Source organism: Phallusia mammillata, chromosome 8 (genome assembly GCF_965637545.1).
Source record: "Phallusia mammillata chromosome 8, kaPhaMamm4.hap1.1, whole genome shotgun sequence".
NCBI lineage: Eukaryota > Metazoa > Chordata > Ascidiacea > Phlebobranchia > Ascidiidae > Phallusia > Phallusia mammillata.
Genome location: NC_137259.1, coordinates 8629338 through 8648283, shown reverse-complemented (window position 1 = coordinate 8648283; position 18946 = coordinate 8629338). Strand labels below are relative to the sequence as shown.

The following is an 18946-nucleotide window of genomic DNA, read 5'->3' as shown; positions in this document are numbered from 1 at the left end:
TTAAAACGCTTTGCCGAAAACACGTCAAATTATTGTGGCAATTGCAATGTGAGAAGCAAAGAAAGATCCCAAAGCCAATCTTCCATCACTTAGCTCGTGGACATGAGCCAATGCTTCTACAAGCTTTCCTTCTGGATCATGCAACGTTCTTAGAATATCTCCTCTGTCGTTTACTTCCACAGCTATACTGTGTAGGTGGTCATGAGTCATCAAAAACAACCTGAACAGCACATTTTGGGTTGTTAAGCTATGACACATGCAAACAGCTGTTTAACTGTAGCAAACCAGTTTTTGTTTATTCTTCCATTTATGTGCAATTCATTAGACATTTTAAAATTTGAAGAAAAATCTAGCAACTTTGTTAGATTTATAATGGTCCAATAGACATAAAAATCGACATGCTTTAGGTCTATTTCTGCCATTACGTTTCTCAACAGACGCATAAACATATCCGTGAACAATGTGTTGTCAGCTGTATACTCACTTAAGCAGCTGATCATGAGTTAAAATACCAGCCAGTAGCTGTCGTAGGAATGGCATTCTATGCAACATTCTTGCGCTCATTGATGCAAAATGTGCTCCCCCTATCCAATATGTCCCTCGTTTGCTGCTTCTGATGTTGTCAGGCATAACTGTGCCCAAACATTTTTGTTACATCTGTTGAACAACAACTTTACTCTGCACATGATAGCTATACACACTTGGCAAATTGATGATATGCTTAAGTTTCCAAGTTTGGGTGTCGAAAACCTTCACTCGAAAATGTGATATTTCTGCAACTAGAAGACTTTTCCTGTCATTAGACAGCTGCAATCCATTAGCAGAGCACAAGTTGTTTACAACTTCTTTTAACTCTTTGCTGTCGAATGTGTAACGAAATATTCGACCATAACATCCAGCTAGATAAAAATGTTGAGTGGTTTGTCATACAAAAATCAAAACATTTCACTATGTTCGCACGTACCATCATAAATAGCGTGTGCCAAGACTGACAAAGAATACTTGTATGAAAGGTCGGTAAAATATGCAGTTTTGCCATCTGCTGTCACATCTAAATCGTTTGGTGATGAAAGTGGGGGTATGGTGGCATTAGAAAGAACTAAGTGGGAAAATTTGTTGTTGTTTATGTCAATTGAGTACATTCCATAAGTTGCATCCATCACGAAAAGCGACCCCTTTCGAAAACGGAGACCTAAAAAAACACATGTTTAAAACGGCAAATTAAGAACTAACTAGTTTGTACCTAATGGCCTGGCGTTCGCCATGTCAGGTGTAGTTTTTGGTACAGACTGAAATATCCCGTCGCTTACTAACTGGTACGGTCCCTGGCCTGTTTCAATCTGAGATTTTTGTATTTTGAAAATTTTCCCGTCGGCAATGCCAGTGTACAAGTTCCCTTCATCGTCTTCTGCAACTGATTCTGGGCCGATTAAGTTGTAAATTCTGGAAAAAATACGAATACTGTGATGTTTTATTAAGTCGCAAACAGCAGTTGCTGTGAACAAAAAGGGACTTGATCACGTTGTATTGCAGTAGTAGGCTAGTAGCCCATTCTTTGATATTGTTGGTTGCAACAAGTTTGTAGAAAACGTGCCACCCATTTTGTTTAACAAACCGGTCGTTGTCATATTTTTCAGTCACGACAGGCAACCAGCGTACAACTAGCTATGCGCCATTGCGCTGACAAGAACTTGCTGACATCACGTTATGATTGATTTCGCCGACATATTACAAATATATGTGGCATTGCATCGTGTAAACCAGTGGTCGGCAACCGCCGATCCGCGAGTAGTTCGTTACCGGGCCGTATACTTTTTCAGATTAAATGCTTCAAAAAACATTTTGCCCGTGTATGCCAGGATTAAACTAATTTAGGTGTTCTTATTGCTAAATATTTGTAGTTTTTTGAAGGCCGGTCCGCGATAAAATTTCAGTTTTGAAAACGGTCCGCGGAGCGAAAAAGGTTTCCGACCCTGGTGTAAACAACTAGCTTGAACATAATGCTTATTTGAACAAGAACCTTTGGCAGTCTTTTACAAAATCTATACAACCCGGCTGCGTTAATATTGTTTATCTTAAACTTTTTATAAATCTTCAAAAGATAAAACTCACTTTGTTCCAGACGTTAGTCTGTTATTCGTCGCAAACACCCCCTTCAACTCAACTGAAACAACTCCATCGTAGCTCTCAGCAGATACCGGAGAATTTACGTAAAAATACAACAAACTTGCTGCAATACTCCCTGTTATTAACGAGAATATCAACAGGGGCGTTCATTACACATGGTTGATCTAAATTGCTGCAAACAAGTGATAAATGATCACACCAGTTGTGTTGTCAGTTAAAATTCCCAAAATAGCAAATCTGCTTGTTAAATATAGATCAAAAACCGCAACTATCGAGCAATTCCATGACGAGCCCAATTGGAATGCCAAAAATAATGTGTGTTTTTACAATTAACCCGCAACTCGATTTTAGAAACCAGCCGAATTGGGCCACAAGACCTGAGTTTGAAACGCACAATTGAGTTCAACCATGCGTGGTGTGACAAACAGAGTCTTTGACTTGGTTAATAATTTACCGAACCTTATGCTAAAAGTCATCACGGCGTCAACCTTATACAATTACACACATTTAAACTACGTATCAACTTGTTCAGAATCCAGCTTTGCGTTACAGGCGCTTTAAAGGGTTAAGATTTTTAAGCCTTTACGATTAAGGAAAAATCACATTTAGCATTCATTTAGCTGCATAATACACTGTAATGTTAAAACATATTCATTTCCAAAAAAGGCTAGTTCAATCTCCAACTACAACTGCTAAAAGGCTGCTCAAAGCTTTGAGCACAAGAGGCCACATTCCAAACATGTGCAGATCGGTCACGCTTGGATGCCCGGGTCAAGATCGACAGTGACGAGTTAAAAAAAACGATTATAAAGGCAAACTTTGAGATATAGTGTACACAACCCGCGTGAGAAAACATTGGTGGTACGGGCTTGTGCAGCCAGCAAAATTTACGACATGTTACACAAGGACGCGTGCGCTGTTTTCGATGCATACGTTGTTTAGATTAACGCGAAAATCACTCAGTAGATAACCAAATAATTGTACCTTCCAAGACAACTTTTGTAACTGGTAGTTCCAGCCCTAAATTTGTTTCAATAATCTTATGGCTGATATGAGAATCTGTAGTCTGCACAAGATTTCACGGCAGAGCTACTAACACTGGAATTTGGCTAGCGCCTGGACTGGGAACTTCTGGTAGGTGGCGCAACGGAGCATAGGCGTTGATGGTGCTGACTCAGCAATTTGGGTTTATGGTAAGAATAGTTGCTGAGTCAGCACCATTACCGCCTATGCTTTGTTGCGCCACCTACCAAACCGGGCGTTAGCTGAGTTCCAGTGTTAGTAGTTCTACCAGATTTCACCACCAATGACGTCATACACATAGTTATATTGGAGATTTATATTTGTTACGTCACAGTAACTCAGCGAGCTAGAAACAAGGAAAAAATACATGCAAGCGAATTCTCGCTGTAACACGTACATTGTTTTGATTGATAATAAAATACCTGTGCACTAAGCAGCGCGAAATAATGAATATCAAATCCACCATTGCAGTTCTATGTTAAGCGCAAAAGAGTTTTATATTTTATACATACTAATCATTCTTAATGCCGCTACAATATAACGAATCACCGGAAAACGAAAGTGAAGTCAAAACATTCGTAGTTTGGTCCTGAAAATCAGTTTGACACGAAGGACTAAACATTTGATGGATGTGATCTTTTCTGAAAAAATCATCATTTGACCTTCACGATTTTGATGTTGTTTGTTGCAACTTGTTTGACATGGTTTAGCGACAAGTAAGTTATTTTTTGCCACCAATGATATCAACAGCGTCATCTTTTGTATTTTATTTTCATGTTATTATTGTGTACACCATGTTTTGCTTTTTTACAGTTATCTCGTTGAACTGCAGCAGAACACGTGGCCCTTTAGGTAACATGGGCTGTAACGATTGTGCCAAACTCCACATTGTCCAATCTCCAAACCCCAAAGTGGCTGGTCATAACGCTCATTGTGGTTAAAGCAAACTCGTAAACCGCCATCACCACCATTATCATCACCGATTATTATCCAATTGTTTTCTGTATCCCTGGAGAAGATTTTTAATATTTGTTTTAAATTGTATTGCAGCAAAAGGAAAAAAAATCGTGCATATGTTTACTATTTACTTGATTGGTGCCAAGTTTTCACCAAACGTTATTCCCGTTATTCTGATCTTTCCACCATTACAAATCTGCTCAAGGGTGCAAAGATCTCGGTTTGCAACAGATCTGCAGTGAGCTTGAGCGCTTGTCCAGGTTAATGTCCTTGGGTGATGATAGGAATAATAAATGTTGAAATTTCCCGGGTTCTGATTGAGAGCAACTAATCGAAAACAAATGCAAAAATAACGTTAACGCGTTGGTTACGAAAGAGATCTTGATAGTTCAAAGTGTTAAGGACTTTGGTTCAAAATCAGGCTGTCAAACACATCAATCCAAACGAAGATATTATTATGTGATCAACGCATTTTAATGCCTCTGATTTTTACCTGTATCATAATAAGATTTCCAGGTAAATGTAATTAACGTTTCGTCCCATCCGGTTTGTTGATCAGTTCGCACCAGATCAGTCTCAAACGTGCCGAGTTTTATTTTTCGAACGAAGACATCAAACGTCATTGTTGAATCTAAAGGAGGCGACGCTCGGACTTCGATGTAGGCGGCTTTAATGTAAACACACGTCGCAAAAGGAACCTCCACAATCTTTTCAGATGTTTCTGATGACACCAATATCATGTTTGTTCCTTGGTTGACAGCAGCTAAGCAAAAAAACATTAAAAAAATTCACTAAATGAAAATAACATATTTGTTTTATAAAGTCCATCGTACCTTCACAAACATTCGTCTCAAGAAGTCCAAAAATGACGGCGAGTAATTTCATGTTTGAAAAAATTGATCAGGCACATATACATTTAACACTGAAATTCAAACATCCCAAGCAAAATCTTTAAAGCTTGCTTGTTGTGTTTTATTGCATAAGATTCTCGTTCGCGTTCGTGGTTTTGTCTATCAGAGGCCAGAAATAAGTAGTGTTTCACCAAACTACGGTCCGCGGGCCAGGTCCAGAGTTTTTGGTCTTGAAATATATCGTAGGAAAAATAAAGCTTGAGTTAGCTATTGAAAGTTAATTTACAGTAAATTTATTTCTGTGACAGTATGTAGGATTATTCACCTAGTTTCACAGGACGCGTAAATTGGTCCAAAGGCAGTTTGTTACATTAAAGTGTTAATGCCTTGTTATTGTGCGAGAACAAACGCCTTTTTATAATTAATTGTGTTGCAATCAATAAGATTTGCCTTCAAAACAGATTCTTTAACGTAAAAGCATCGAGCCATTACATGATAAACTGCAGGCATGGGTTTTTACCCTGTTACTCCTAGCAAACTGGAGTGCCGTTGAATGGCTACACTCCGATCTCTCGTCACCAGCTGCACTGATGAGACCTTATAGGTCGAAACAGTGTGCACTGTCTGCAGATTCTTTAGTGTTTAACACAATTTTACTATTTGACAGTAGTACGATCTGACTCTAAAAAAGATTGCACTCTTGTTGGTCCCGCAAAGGCCACGGTTTAAACGGACCACGGTTTAAACGGCTTGCAACCTATGTGGGGCCTTGCATGTTATTTTTAATGTTATCCGGCCCGGCCTAAAAAAGTTTTGTGACCGCTGGTCCAAATTGATACAAAGTTCAAATGACTGATTCTTTCGTAAACTTAGCCTAATAAAGGAAGCTTAACAATGCACTGCTATACGCACTTTACATAACTTATCACTACGTTTGTACCAAAGACACATCTGTCATTGAATAACAATATACAGTTCAGGTCATACTTAAAACAATGTAGGCTAAATTCGACTTTTGTACGCTTCGATCAAACTCATTGTTTTATCACTGTTTTGTTGAAAGTGTTGAATAAAAGAATCATCGTGATCAGGTGAAATCAGTAATATTGTTACATTGTCCAAACACATTTGAACTGTTGAACTGAGTAACGGCAATATTAAAATAATTTCTGACTCATTGACCCAACAGATCATGCAAATAACTGGTTGGCAATGTAGAATTGATGTTGTTTCGCTTTAAAATTCTTGTACGGTAATGACTTTTGTGTCGCAATAATTGCAAACTACTTTTTGACAAGTATAGGGTCATATACCCAGTGATGAATCCATAACTGTATGAAACAAATCAAAAACGTCACGATAAATGCATGCTACGTAACAAAACATTGGGACAGCATACTGGAGAAATCACCAAGGGAATTTACATACGTCACCAACACTTTTATGAATCACAAGTTCAGGAAATATTTATTTCCAGGCTAAAATCAGAGAAAAAAGCTTTTTCTATTTGTAATGCCTTTTCTAACTTTTATCCCTTTTATTGCTCTCTAGACACTGAAGATGCTTTTTAGAGAAATTAATTTGTTTTACAACACTGTCAACACTGATTTTAGCCTGGAAATAAATATTTCCTGAACTTGTGATTTATAAAATGAAAGGTGGAAATCGTTGCGACAAGGACAGCAGAACAGGGAAAGATTCCCAGAATAACTTTACCAGGATTTATTATCAACACTTTTATGATCACTTTATATGGTCAATGCTTGAATTAGAAATGGCTTCGAGACTTTCTTATCAAACGACGTTCTGGCTTATCGCTGGAAATGGCACAACTACAGTATATAAATAGAAAATTGCACTTACATTACGAAAGCCAATCTGTAAATTTTGCTGTTTGCAAAACAATATGCTTTAAGTCGTGACTTCAACAATCCACAAATTGTGCTTTAAATGATGCAAAGATATTTCCAAAAGGGCATGCACTATTTTTGGACCGCTAACTGTTGGTGAAGTCGACTTTAAACAGCGAAAATGGTGCGGCTTTGTTACGTAATTATGCAACGAAATACGAAAACACTGCGCGATAACAAATGGTTGGGCCTCTAATCTTTGAACAGATACCTGCTGTAGCACGCTGGAAGCATCACGTCGGTTTTGATGTTCATTGTGTTGCCCCGTCGGTGAATATTCCATGACTCAAGGAATAGTCTTTTCGTATAGTAAGGCTCCCGGGCCACAACAGATGCCGCATTAAAATGAATACGGGGCCTTGTGCTGCGTGTGATCACTCAGTCATTACTGAACATGAGTTCATGTAAAAATCAACATTTTTGTAATCGAATATGAATCATAATTGCAACCAACCAATAATGCCTATGTTGTATCATGCTCAAATAAATTGGTGGTGGTTCAATTATTCTTTTTGCTGATCTATCGGCTTTAAGCATGATGCACAAACCTAACTTTCTTCCTTTGAATCCAGGACGCTCCGGGGGACGAATACCGATCAGGTTTTTTATGTCTGTGTATGGGTCAGGCGCGCAGGACCATTCGGCCAAGTTCCTGCCCACTGTTAGGTTTTTTTTGTCAACAACATTATTTTGTATTGTGATGTAATGTGATAACTTTGTTTCAGGACCACAACAACGCGCAAGCTACACTAGAAACAACGATTTTTTATTTTCGGAAAAGATGACAAAAGATTAAAATAAAGGCTGCGAAACAATAATGCTATTCAAGGTTTTTCTGAGATATCAACATGCGCGGAGTGTATTGAAATTGTTTTCTCTTATTATTAAAACATGTTAACAATAGGCTTATCGCTTTATAAAATTCCCTGTTTATGCGCACAAAACTCTAGAAGTCTAGCGCTATAATGTAGACGAGGGGTTGGCAACCCCCGGCACGCGTGCCAAGGTTGGCACGCGAGGTGGTTTTTCATGGCACGCCAACCGATTTGCGTGTTTGTATTTAAGTAACAATTTCACCTGTTGCACTGCTTGTTTATAGTTTTTATCAAGCCATTGTTATAAAATTCGGCCTCACATGCACAAAACACTCTGCTTTCTCTTTAGTATTGATATCTGCTGGCACGAACCACTATTATTTAGAATAATGTTGGCACGCGAGGTCATTAACACATGGAAATAACAAGTAAATTGGCACGCGTCGCCTGAAAGGTTGCCGAACCCTTATGTAGACGTTGTGCATTAGTTCATTGACTGTAACATGTGTAAACAAATTTGATACGGTTTTAGAAAATCCGAAACTTTGCTTTTAAAAACACGTTTATACATCGTCATAATTTTTTTTAGAAATTCTTGTTTTATTGAAAGTTGTTGTAATAATTTTGATAAAATTTAAATTAATGACAAACGAGTGTTTTTAACAGACTGATAGTAGTTTTGTCATAAATGTCATCACCTGGGTAAATGTTTGCGAAAATGTTTTACGTGACTCAGTACGTTGATTCATTTTTTGTTTGTTGATTACGCACTGAGTCAGAAAACAATAAAATGATTTTGCAAGCCCAGCAGTTTTTCTGTATCGAACTGAATATATCACTGAACCAATACAGGACCCTGTACAATAATCGCAAATCCCAAAAAACATGGAACTTAATGGTTCTTTGTAATAAACAATAACCAGGAATTGGGACAACTGGATTCGCCTCTGTATATCACTAGTTTATTTCATACGCATGTTAATAAATAATGAAAAGTTAATGCAGAAGTGTAATCATTTTTTTTTCTATATTAATTTTTTGTACACTTGCTTTTACGATGATTTATTCTGATGGACTGCAGCAGAACACATGACCTTTTAGGGAGCACTGGTTGTAACGGTCTTGTGAATAAACACAAAGTGCATTAGTCTGCAAACCCCAAGAAGGCGGACCATATTGCTGGTTGTGGTTCCAGCAAATGCGGCTACTGTTTTCCACATCTCCGATTTGCATCCAGTTGTTCTCTGACTCCCTGTCGGAGAAATAGCATTTTTAGAAAGGTGCATTTGCATAAAACGACTTGCCACAAAACAACCAACTTATGTGTCTGTGGCAAAGCTCACTTGATAGGTATCCAGTTGTCCCCATAAGCAATCCCTGTTACTCTGATATTTCCGCCATCGCATATCTGGTTAATTTCACAGAGATCTCGGTTTGCAACAGATCTGCAGTGAGCTTGAGCGCTTGTCCAGGTTAATGTCATTGGGTGATGATAGGAATAATAAATGTTGAAATTTCCCGGGTTCTGATCGAGAGCAACTATAATCGAAAACAAATGCAAAAATAACGTTAACGTGTTGATTACGAAAGAGGTTCTAATAGTTCGACTCCAAAGAGTTAAAGACTCTGTTTTAGAATCAGGTTGTCAAACACATCAAACAAAACTTTCAGAAATCAATACAGATATTATTTTGTGAATAACATTCATTATTACCTGTATCATAATAAGATTTCCAGGTAAATGTGATTAACGTTTCGTCCCATCCGGTTTGTTGGTCAGTTCGCACCAGATCAGTCTCAAACGTGCCGCGTTTAATTTTTCGAACAAAGACATCGAACGTCATTGTTGAATCTGACGGAGGCGACGCTCGGACATCGATGTGAGCGGCTTTAATGTAAACGCACATCGTAAAAGGAACGTTCAAAATCTTTTCAGATGTTTCTGATGACACCAACATCATGTTTGTTCCTTGGTTGACAGGAGCTAAACAAAATAATTAAAAATAAAAATAATTAAAAAACAGTTTTTGTAAAGGCCATCATACCTTTACAAACATGTGTTGCAAGAAGTCCAAAAATGGCGGCGAGTAATTTCATGTTTGAAAATATTGATCGGTCACATATACATGTAACACTGAAAAAAAAGTTTATTAGCTATTATCGTGTTGGACACTCGTTCGTGTTTCCGATTAAGTCTAAATTAATTGATCCTATTCTTTCTTAAACTTGCCCTATAAATCAAACTAAACTATATACTGTCATACACACTTTACACGACTTGTCACTACTTTCACACAAAAAACACATTCGTCCTTAACCACCATTATACAGTTGAGGTCCTATATGTGACAATATGTATTCAACTTTTGTACGCTTTGGTCGAACTCAATTTGCTTTTTACTGTATTGTTGAAAGTGATAAAAAAAGTTATAATGAATCATCGTTATCAGGTGAAATCAGTAATGTTGCTACATTGTCCCAACACATTTAAACTGTGAACTATTTAATAATTTCGTACTTATTGACCCAACAGATCATGATTGGTCAAGTAGTGTTGTTGTTGTTTCCCTCAATTGTGCAAAAGGTAATGAATTTAAGATGTCAGCAACATTTAATATTTTTATGATAGACTAGATACAGTCGATGCTTGAATTAGAATTGACTTTGACTTTTTTTATCCAGCGACGTTCCGGCCTTACCACCCGGAATAGCACTAAATCAATACAAAACTGCACTTATACACTACAAAGTCAATCTGCAAATTTTACGCTTTGCAAGTGTTTTTGGTGCGTTGAATATAATTATCACAATTCACATCTGGTGCTCAAAATTTTTGAAAATATTCAAAATAGCATGCACTATTTTTGGACTGCTTAACTGTTGCGGAAGTCGACTTTAAAAGCGGATATCTAAGCACGGGTAATTATACCAATTTGTGACAATAGAACAGGAGACAGCTTGTGCTTGACAACACGCTGCTGTGATAAATACAACTTAATATTCACCAGTTGTTTCAGTGGCATGTGACAAATGCAATGACACATAGAGACTGTAATGTAAAGTTATTATTGTTGCTAAAGTCAATCTTTTTACAGTTACATAAGTCATGATTTTTTTTTAGATAAGTTTAATATTTATGGTAATATATATTGGTTGCTAGTATGCAAAAAATCGTGGTTATATTTTTTTGCGGTGTCTTTTTCTGCGGGCTATTCATGTTTTGCCAATAAATACACAAACAAATGCGCGTTCAGTTTACTGAGATCCTTGATTTTGTTTGAGTAGCTTGTTAAGTCATGAAGTATAAGGCTCGTTGAACTCTTATCCATGGTCGATACTTTTGTCACAAACGTAAAGGTTAATCTGTCCATGTCAGTAACATCCTACAAACGCTCCTTTTCTGCGTGTATTGAAAACGACATGTAGGCTAAACTTTACGGCTGATTTCCGAACCTGATGATGTGATACTTCATTTAACATCATCTTGTGCTGATCCAAACTGCTGTTTTTGATTTTCATCAAAGTCTTGGAACTTAAATGTGACTGTTTTAAACAGGGGTGGGGAACCTACTTAGTATAGCGGGCCGCATGAATTGCACAACATTTTCAGGCGGGCCAAATATATTTTTTTATTTTCAAAATCCATGTAAAATACCCGAAGCACACAAGTGGTTTTATGTTTCATCGCTTCAGATTTGCCTTTTTTCTTTGCTGTTACATGTTTGCAACTAATAAGGCATGCTGCAAGTTTACCACTTATTTCGACTAAAAAGTAATAGTTTGTCCATTCTTTCTGGAACACCCTAGCTCCATTATACCGATCTGTCTTTTTTCCAAGGATACATTTTTAATAACACTATAAGGATCCACGCTAATAGCTCTCAAACCATTTTAAAACTAACACCACATGACAAATGATTTGTTACTGCAAGGAGAGGAAATCGAGTGACTGTTACGTCGCAAATATAGCAAGTGTGACAATTTTTATAAGTTTGGCGTCATATTGTGGAATGGGAAGATTACCAGAAATGTCGAAGTCATTTCGAGGAAATTTTTGTACATAAGCATTTTATTGTTTTTTATGCTATGTTGTGTACTGTACTTTAAGAAAATTATTACGGGGCCACATCAAAAAGACAAGCGGGCCAAATGTGACCCGCGGGCCGCAGGTTCCCCACCCATGGTTTAAAAGATTGTTGTAGTAGGTTCAACAATATTTTGCTTGTATGCTACAAACTGTATACCTAACTTTGTATGCTCAACTTTTTTAGCTTATTTAATGTAACCTTTTCAGTTTGCAACTAACATGTGTGGAAGAAGTTTTTGTTAAAATGTTTTGAATTCTCAAACTTAACTAAACTCCAAAATCTCAAAGAGATATATGTGCATAAATGCATTTAAAACCTCACACCCAAATGAGATGCCTATTTATGTACTATTTTAGTCAGAATCATGAGATATTGTTTTATTTCCATTTCATTTTCATTCAATGAGCAATTTTCTGCAAAATATATGCCTACGCAACACTTAAATTCTTTCTTGCAAAACAGGAATGAAGGCAATGATTACAAAAGCACTATATAGCCAAGTTCATACAGATATCCTGTTTTTTTATGAAATGCACCACTATTATTGGTGATCCCATTATAACCCATTATTTGATAGTGCATTCACCAGATTAAAAAAAACCTTTAAAGTTGTTAATTAAGTTTGAAATGTGCAGCATATCATGTTACAGGCTATGTTTCAGAATTGATTACAAAACATACACAGTGGTAGTAAAACAGTATACACAAAAAATATAATGTGATTCCAATTCCTTCAAAGTGCATTTGTTGCAAAAGGGCCGTACTGTAATCTTGCAGTGTCCTGAAGCTTGAGGGTTTGGGAAGAGACTAAAACATTTCCAGTGGATTTTACCTGAGACAATTAATGTTGCTTATTAGAGAAACATAAACCCTATTGTGTCTGAAATGTTCAGAAATAACTTTATGAGAATTTTAAAATTTTATAATATCACCAATTTTATAATAGATAATAAATACCCAAATCAAATGCACTCAATCAACAAAACAAAGTCAAATACTGTTAAAAATATTGTGAGCAAAACAGTTGAGATATTATATTATTATTTTGTGTTTTTAATTAAAACGTTCAAACCACTTGTTCCTCAGAATTTCCAGGAGTTTGATGACAGTCAAAAACAGCAGTTTGGATTAGCACAAGGTAATGTCACATAAAGTATCACATCATCTTATGTAAAGAAAATAGCCATCTTGTTGGATTTAAGTCCAAAATACTTAAAAAAGCACGAAAATTACTTATATTACACAAAAAACATTGATTACCACTTAGTAACGTTTTATTTCAACACTAACTTAAAAACGTTTAAATTCCCAGTACACATACATACACCTCACAGTCAATCTACGCATATTTATTGGTTATTACATACTGGAATACATGCGTCATATTAAACTACAAATCATATCTGCAAAAATTGCTTAAAACAAGATTTATCGACATTTTTCCACTCTCTCCCCATTGCCCGCAATGCTTTTTTGGGGCTTCCTTTTGCAGCCGCCATTACGCTTCAATTTGCTTCAACCGTGACGGCCAGTAGCGCAATCGGTAGAGCTACTAAGTACTAACACGATACACACGATACGTTTCTCCTGATCCAAAAGTGCTTAATTTTCGATAGGTGGCGTAAAGAGCTGAATTATTTATTTAGCGGCTATAAATGGGTTGGGTTGGGAAATATTTACATAAAATTTTTACATTAGTAACTAATTTTTTGGGTTAGTTTTATTGAATTTTAAGTGCTAATACCTTACCCCAACCCTAATAGCCCTAACCGTGAGCATTTTTTGAGATATACCGTTTTGAAAATTAAGTACTTTTGGATCAGGCGTAACGTATCGTGTTGGTAGCTCTACCAGCGCAATCCAGGGTTTATAGAGATCAGTGAGTCAATCTTATAAGGCAGCAAATTGTTAAAAATCATCTATAAAAATCTTCTTAAACAGAATTTAAAGGTAAACGTGACTTGTTTTCAACCTGTAGAATGTGTCTTACTAGGTCAAAACCGATTCCCTTTTTTTAATTTCTTTTTGGCGAGACGACATTGTTTCCAGGAACGTTTAAATTACTATTTAAAAAGTACTGCTCTGAGGTTTGCTTTTGTGTTCATATTATCTAAGATTCTAAGACATAGGTGCAAAGCCCTATATATCACATATTGTTGGCCCTATAAATTACATATTGTTTCGTTGCTCGCTGTCTTTTCGCATACGATTTTTATCGCTGTTTATAACGAGGCATGTGTCGGGGTTAAGTTAAGTCTAAAGGTTAAATTCTGTTCTGGTTCTGGTTCAGTTCTGTTTTAGTAGTTCCTACTATAGCGCCTAAAGTACTATGCATATATAGTAAACCAAGTGACGATGACGTAGCTGTACAGATGTTAAAGGTGATAATTGTTGACAATTGTACAGATGAAAAAGGTGAAACAGATGTAAAAGGTGTGACAAATGGCAAAGTGACAAAATGGGAATTTAGGTCGAATATCTAGTAAAGTGATTGTGACGAAACAATACAATGATATTAAATTATTAATGCATGATACTAAATATTAAATGTCTGAAAGAAAGTCCGATACAAAGGCATTCCAAATAAAAAAATTACAATTTCCACGAGCGAACCTTCAACCATAGTTTTTTCAGCAACTTGTACCTCATTTTTTTTGCAAAGTGTTCCATAAAAGTACCGATTTTTTTAGTTTATTTACAGAATTTTGCTGTTTGCTTGACAATCTATAACTCTGGAGTTCAACAGAACGTATGACCCTTGAAGTCACAGTTGTTGTAACGAGGCCCCCAATGCCTGCATTGTCCAGCCTGCTCTCCCCATCCCGGCGGACCAAAATGCTCAATGTGAGTAATGCAAATGCGTGGGGCGTTACCTCCCTCATCTCCGATCTGCATCCAGTTGTTCTCTAAATCCCTGTGTTTACAACATGTTCAGCCTTTGCAATCTTAAAAATCTGTTGGACATGCGTAAGCCTGGCGTGCTAATACGAAATAGTTTGCCATAAACTAGTCAAACTTGGGGCACATGGTGAAGGTTTACCTAATAGGAGTCCAATTGTCACCAAATGGTCTTCCCGTTACTTTGATATTTCCACCATCACAAATCTGATCACTGGTACAGTACAGAGATCACGATTTGCAACAGATCTGCAATGAGCTTGTGCGCTTACCCAGGTCAATGTGCTGGAGTTGAGATAGAAGTAAGATATCTTGACATTACCCGGGTTTCGACTGAGGATAACTAAAAAGAAAAACAGGATCTTTTAAGCGACTTTTGGGCTCTTTTGTGGCTACTTTTTTGGACTCGTTTTAGGGTAATTTTGGGCTCCTTTGGGGTTTTTTCGAGCGTTTTCGAGCTCCTGTTTTGGGTAGTTTGGGGCTGTTTTTGGCTGCTATTGGGCTCTTTCTGGGGCCACTTTTAGAACTACTATTTGGGCTCTTTTGGGGCTCCTTTTGGGATCTTTTGGGTCACTGGTAGTTACCTGTATTGTCGTAAGTTTTCCATTCAAACAGAATTGGCATTTCGTCCCAACCAGTTTCTTGGTCAGTTCGCACCATATGAACTTCAAACGTTCCTGTGTTAATTTTTCAAACAAACACTTCAAATGTGATGCTCGAATCTGGCACAGGTGACACTCGGACATCGATGTGAAGAACTTTCGTCTTAAAACAAGACTCAAACGGAATCTTAAGGATCTTTTCAGTTGTGTGAGATGACACCAACATCCTTTTTAATCCGCTGGTGATAGCAGCTAAACAGCAACCATTTCACAACCAAAATTTAGCAACAGACGAGATTGATCTCCCCTCCACAGAAATGCAGTGCAAAGAACCCACAGACGACGGCAAGTAATCGCATGTTAACAAATATTGTTAAACTTATTGAACTCATAACTAAATATTCTCGTTTTTTAAACAAAACATTACACTCTTTTGTTTTAACGAGTAATAATCACAATAACATTGCTCGATTTGAGTTGACTGCAGCTGTTAAACAGTGTTGTGCTGATGCAAAATCACGCATTAACATTTTACACCAACAACATGTTTTTTTCAACTTTCCGAACTAATTTGCGCACTTTAAGCAAACAAGCTCCTATATTAGCCAAGTTATTTTCATAGATTTCTGTTTGTTATAGGTACCGAAAAGCGCAAGCGCTGCAAATAAATAGGTTGAAAAGTGCCATAATAGTGTTAGAAAACACACAAATGTCACACTTTGACCCGGAAGTCCCGTCAACAGTTGCATTCTAAAACGTAGGTGCAATTCAGTATTATTTATCTGGCGTATTTTTAATCAAAGCGAGTGTGGTCAGTCATTTAAACATGAGTTCATGAAAAAATCAAATTTTTGTTATCATTGTGAATCATAACTGCCACAAATCATTTATGCCCATATGAGGTAACATGCTACACCGAAATAAAAGTACATTGATGACAACAAAGATTCAATTTTGAACCTATCAATACAAAGTTAAATGCAAAACGAAGATGTACAATGCAGATTAAAATCTAATTCTGTGCCACTTTCATAATTTTTATGCGAACTACTGTCGATATTGTTTGTTTTTGTCAAACTCACCTGTAATGCAAACAAATATGTCATGAATAATGTCTAATGTTTTTAAAAAACGTTAACAGCTAAAGCGAAATACTCGATGTGACCAGTAACAAACTACGAATTGTCATGTTTTCTTTGGCACTATAGTCATAATAAAGATCTATCAATACCGCCTTTTCTCCCTAATTGTTGCCTTGTCATTAACCCTTAAACAGCTAATCAAACCACTAAAACATGATTGAACTTCAGGGTACATGATATGTACCCTTGTCGTTGTAAGAAAGTGCAAACATGAACTTTAACATTTGGGTGCAGGTTGTCAAAATTCAATCGTTCGTAATTGACTGCACCGGACCATGGACCAACCTCAACACTTTTATACAACACCACAACCTAGCGATAACTTAGCCAGAATTTTTTTAGAATTTTTTTTTAGGATTTTAGGAAGTCTAACTTCCGCAACGTATGGCCAGTTTAAAATATGTAACCTTGAAAGCAATAGGAAACTTTGATGGATAAACTTGCAAACCATTGGGAGCGAAATCTGTGTTAAACATAGTTTTAGTTATAATATAGTTAATTTGTTTTGGGCAAATCAAGGTTCTTTAAATATGGATGCATGTATTTCCAAACGACCATGTTTTGCCTAAATGTGCCTTAAACTTTTGGACGCGTTAGCCGGAGGATCAATTCCGAACGAAAACCATTATACCGTTTTTAAATAACGATACAGTAGTCTTACAGCGCAAAAATTGACCTGACGAAAAAAGACAGAAAGATTTAAACCGCTAAAGCAAAATTATTTTTTCTTTTCTTTCAAAAAACAATTAACACTGAAGAAAGTTAAAAATCAACTTTACACACATCAATAATGTAACCAGAACGCTCATACCTTAAAGTAAAATTCTTTAACAATGAGAACTAATAAGTCAGTGGTGATTAAAGCAGTTATTTATAAGACATGAATATATATGTTTCCACATGAATATATATCAAATCATAAACAACTAGAAGCAAAAAATATCACTTCTATACTTTTGTGTTGTATGGGTATGCTACATAGTTTCTTGTTTATTCAATTTTCTGTTATCAGGTTTATATTACAAATGATCGAACAAATTATTTACACAATTTGTTAAATGTGCCAGCAGTTCTTATCACATTTAAGTAGCAACCACTCTAATGTTTAATCAGCCCTAAATATTTGCTTGTTGAATTGTTAAATGCACAAGATTTTGCACATATATTTGTTCATTCCAATTACAGAAGAATATTGAAGTAATTACGTTATATATTGTTTTGGCCAATTTCATTAAGTAGCGGTCACGTGCTTTTAAATCATAATTTTGGCATATTGATTTGACTAAGCATAAACCAATGAATTTTTTTACTTTGCAAGCAAGACTTTTCGTTTCCATGAAAATTACTTGTTGTTTGCGACGTATGGCTGGCATTAAGCGGTGTTAATTTACTTTACTGTTTCACATAAGTTATTCTCATGATTCAGTAACTATTGGAAGTCCATATTCAGTGTTGTTGTTCCCACACTGTTACACGTTCCCGGTTTCCTGTTGTGTTAAAACAGTCTGACCATCGGATGGGCTGTTGCGTAAACCGGTTGTTTCGAAGTTGTTGTGCAAACCATTGCAGCAGATATTTTGTGTTTGATAGTTTGCAATCTTTTAACCTAAAACAAACTACTACTTGATGTAAGTAAAACAGGGTACCGTTTTACAATGTGTGTTGCGTAACTAGAATAAAAGACATAAACTAAATTACTCTTTTGTAGATAATGTCGGCTCTATGCAGCAAGCTTTAAGAATCATGGTAATTAACTTGCTCGCTGCTACAGGCGACTGATAGGCTACGAACCACGAGACGAAGAAGAAGTTTCAAAGTAACGAATAACACAGCCCAAGAAGCTTAGCTGACGCATTTCCAAACCAAGAGTCAGTGCAATTGGTTGATATTTGTTGCGGGAACTACGCGCGCCAGCACAAATGACAGTTCCAGACCATTACCTATATCCCAAACCAGATTAAAAACAACCTTTGGCGTAGTTTTAGAGGTAAATAGTGGTATTCTTGAAATCGTGCTCAGAATACTATCAGACAAGATCAGGCCAGGATGCATTACTATAGTCACAGCACGTGTCTGACTTACGTGTCCTAAAACAATGCAGCTTATGGCCCGGTTAACTACAATCAAAGTGGAACAGATTTACATAATGCTTATTATGGTCCTAAAAACAAAGTTTACCCGGGTATTGTTAATGGGATAAATAAAGGGGAGTCCAATGAGGGCCGTGCACAGCTTTCACAACTTTACTGTCGGGTTAAAATATGAAAAACCGATCGGTCAACTCGGTAAATGCAGAGTACCATAAGATGGGTTTGTCATGCTTAATGCTTTATCAGTGTCGAGTATTACAGTTTTGGTAAATCGAAAAAAATAAAAATCCAGTCAAAAACATTTATTGATTGTGGAACGATTGGTAGAGTGATATAATTTGTGGTAGAGTAGGTTTGCAAGTTTAGCTGTCTGAATTTTGTTTGGGGGTTACATCAAAAGTTTATAAATAGGTCGTTGCGCACATTGATACGCCAGTTTGTGT

At 36.6% G+C, this 18946-nt stretch overlaps 1 protein-coding gene and 1 long non-coding RNA gene across 2 annotated transcripts; both read right to left on the bottom strand.

Annotated features, from left to right (window-relative positions):
* Positions 1-24: 24 nt before the first annotated feature.
* LOC145204733 (adipocyte plasma membrane-associated protein-like) lies at positions 25-2277 on the bottom strand. The gene is made up of 5 exons (XM_080077326.1): positions 2228-2277; positions 1244-1443; positions 950-1198; positions 656-899; positions 25-220 (listed from the first exon to the last, which is right to left on the bottom strand). The coding sequence occupies exons 1-5, from the start codon at positions 2275-2277 to the stop codon at positions 25-27; spliced, it is 939 nt and encodes a 312-aa protein (XP_079933452.1).
* A 9856-nt stretch (positions 2278-12133) lies between these two features.
* On the bottom strand, positions 12134-14066 carry LOC145204703 (uncharacterized). Its single transcript, XR_013853521.1, has 2 exons — positions 12847-14066; positions 12134-12603 (listed from the first exon to the last, which is right to left on the bottom strand). It is a non-coding gene; the product is annotated as an uncharacterized LOC145204703 (long non-coding RNA).
* Between the last annotated feature and the right edge of the window lie 4880 nt (positions 14067-18946).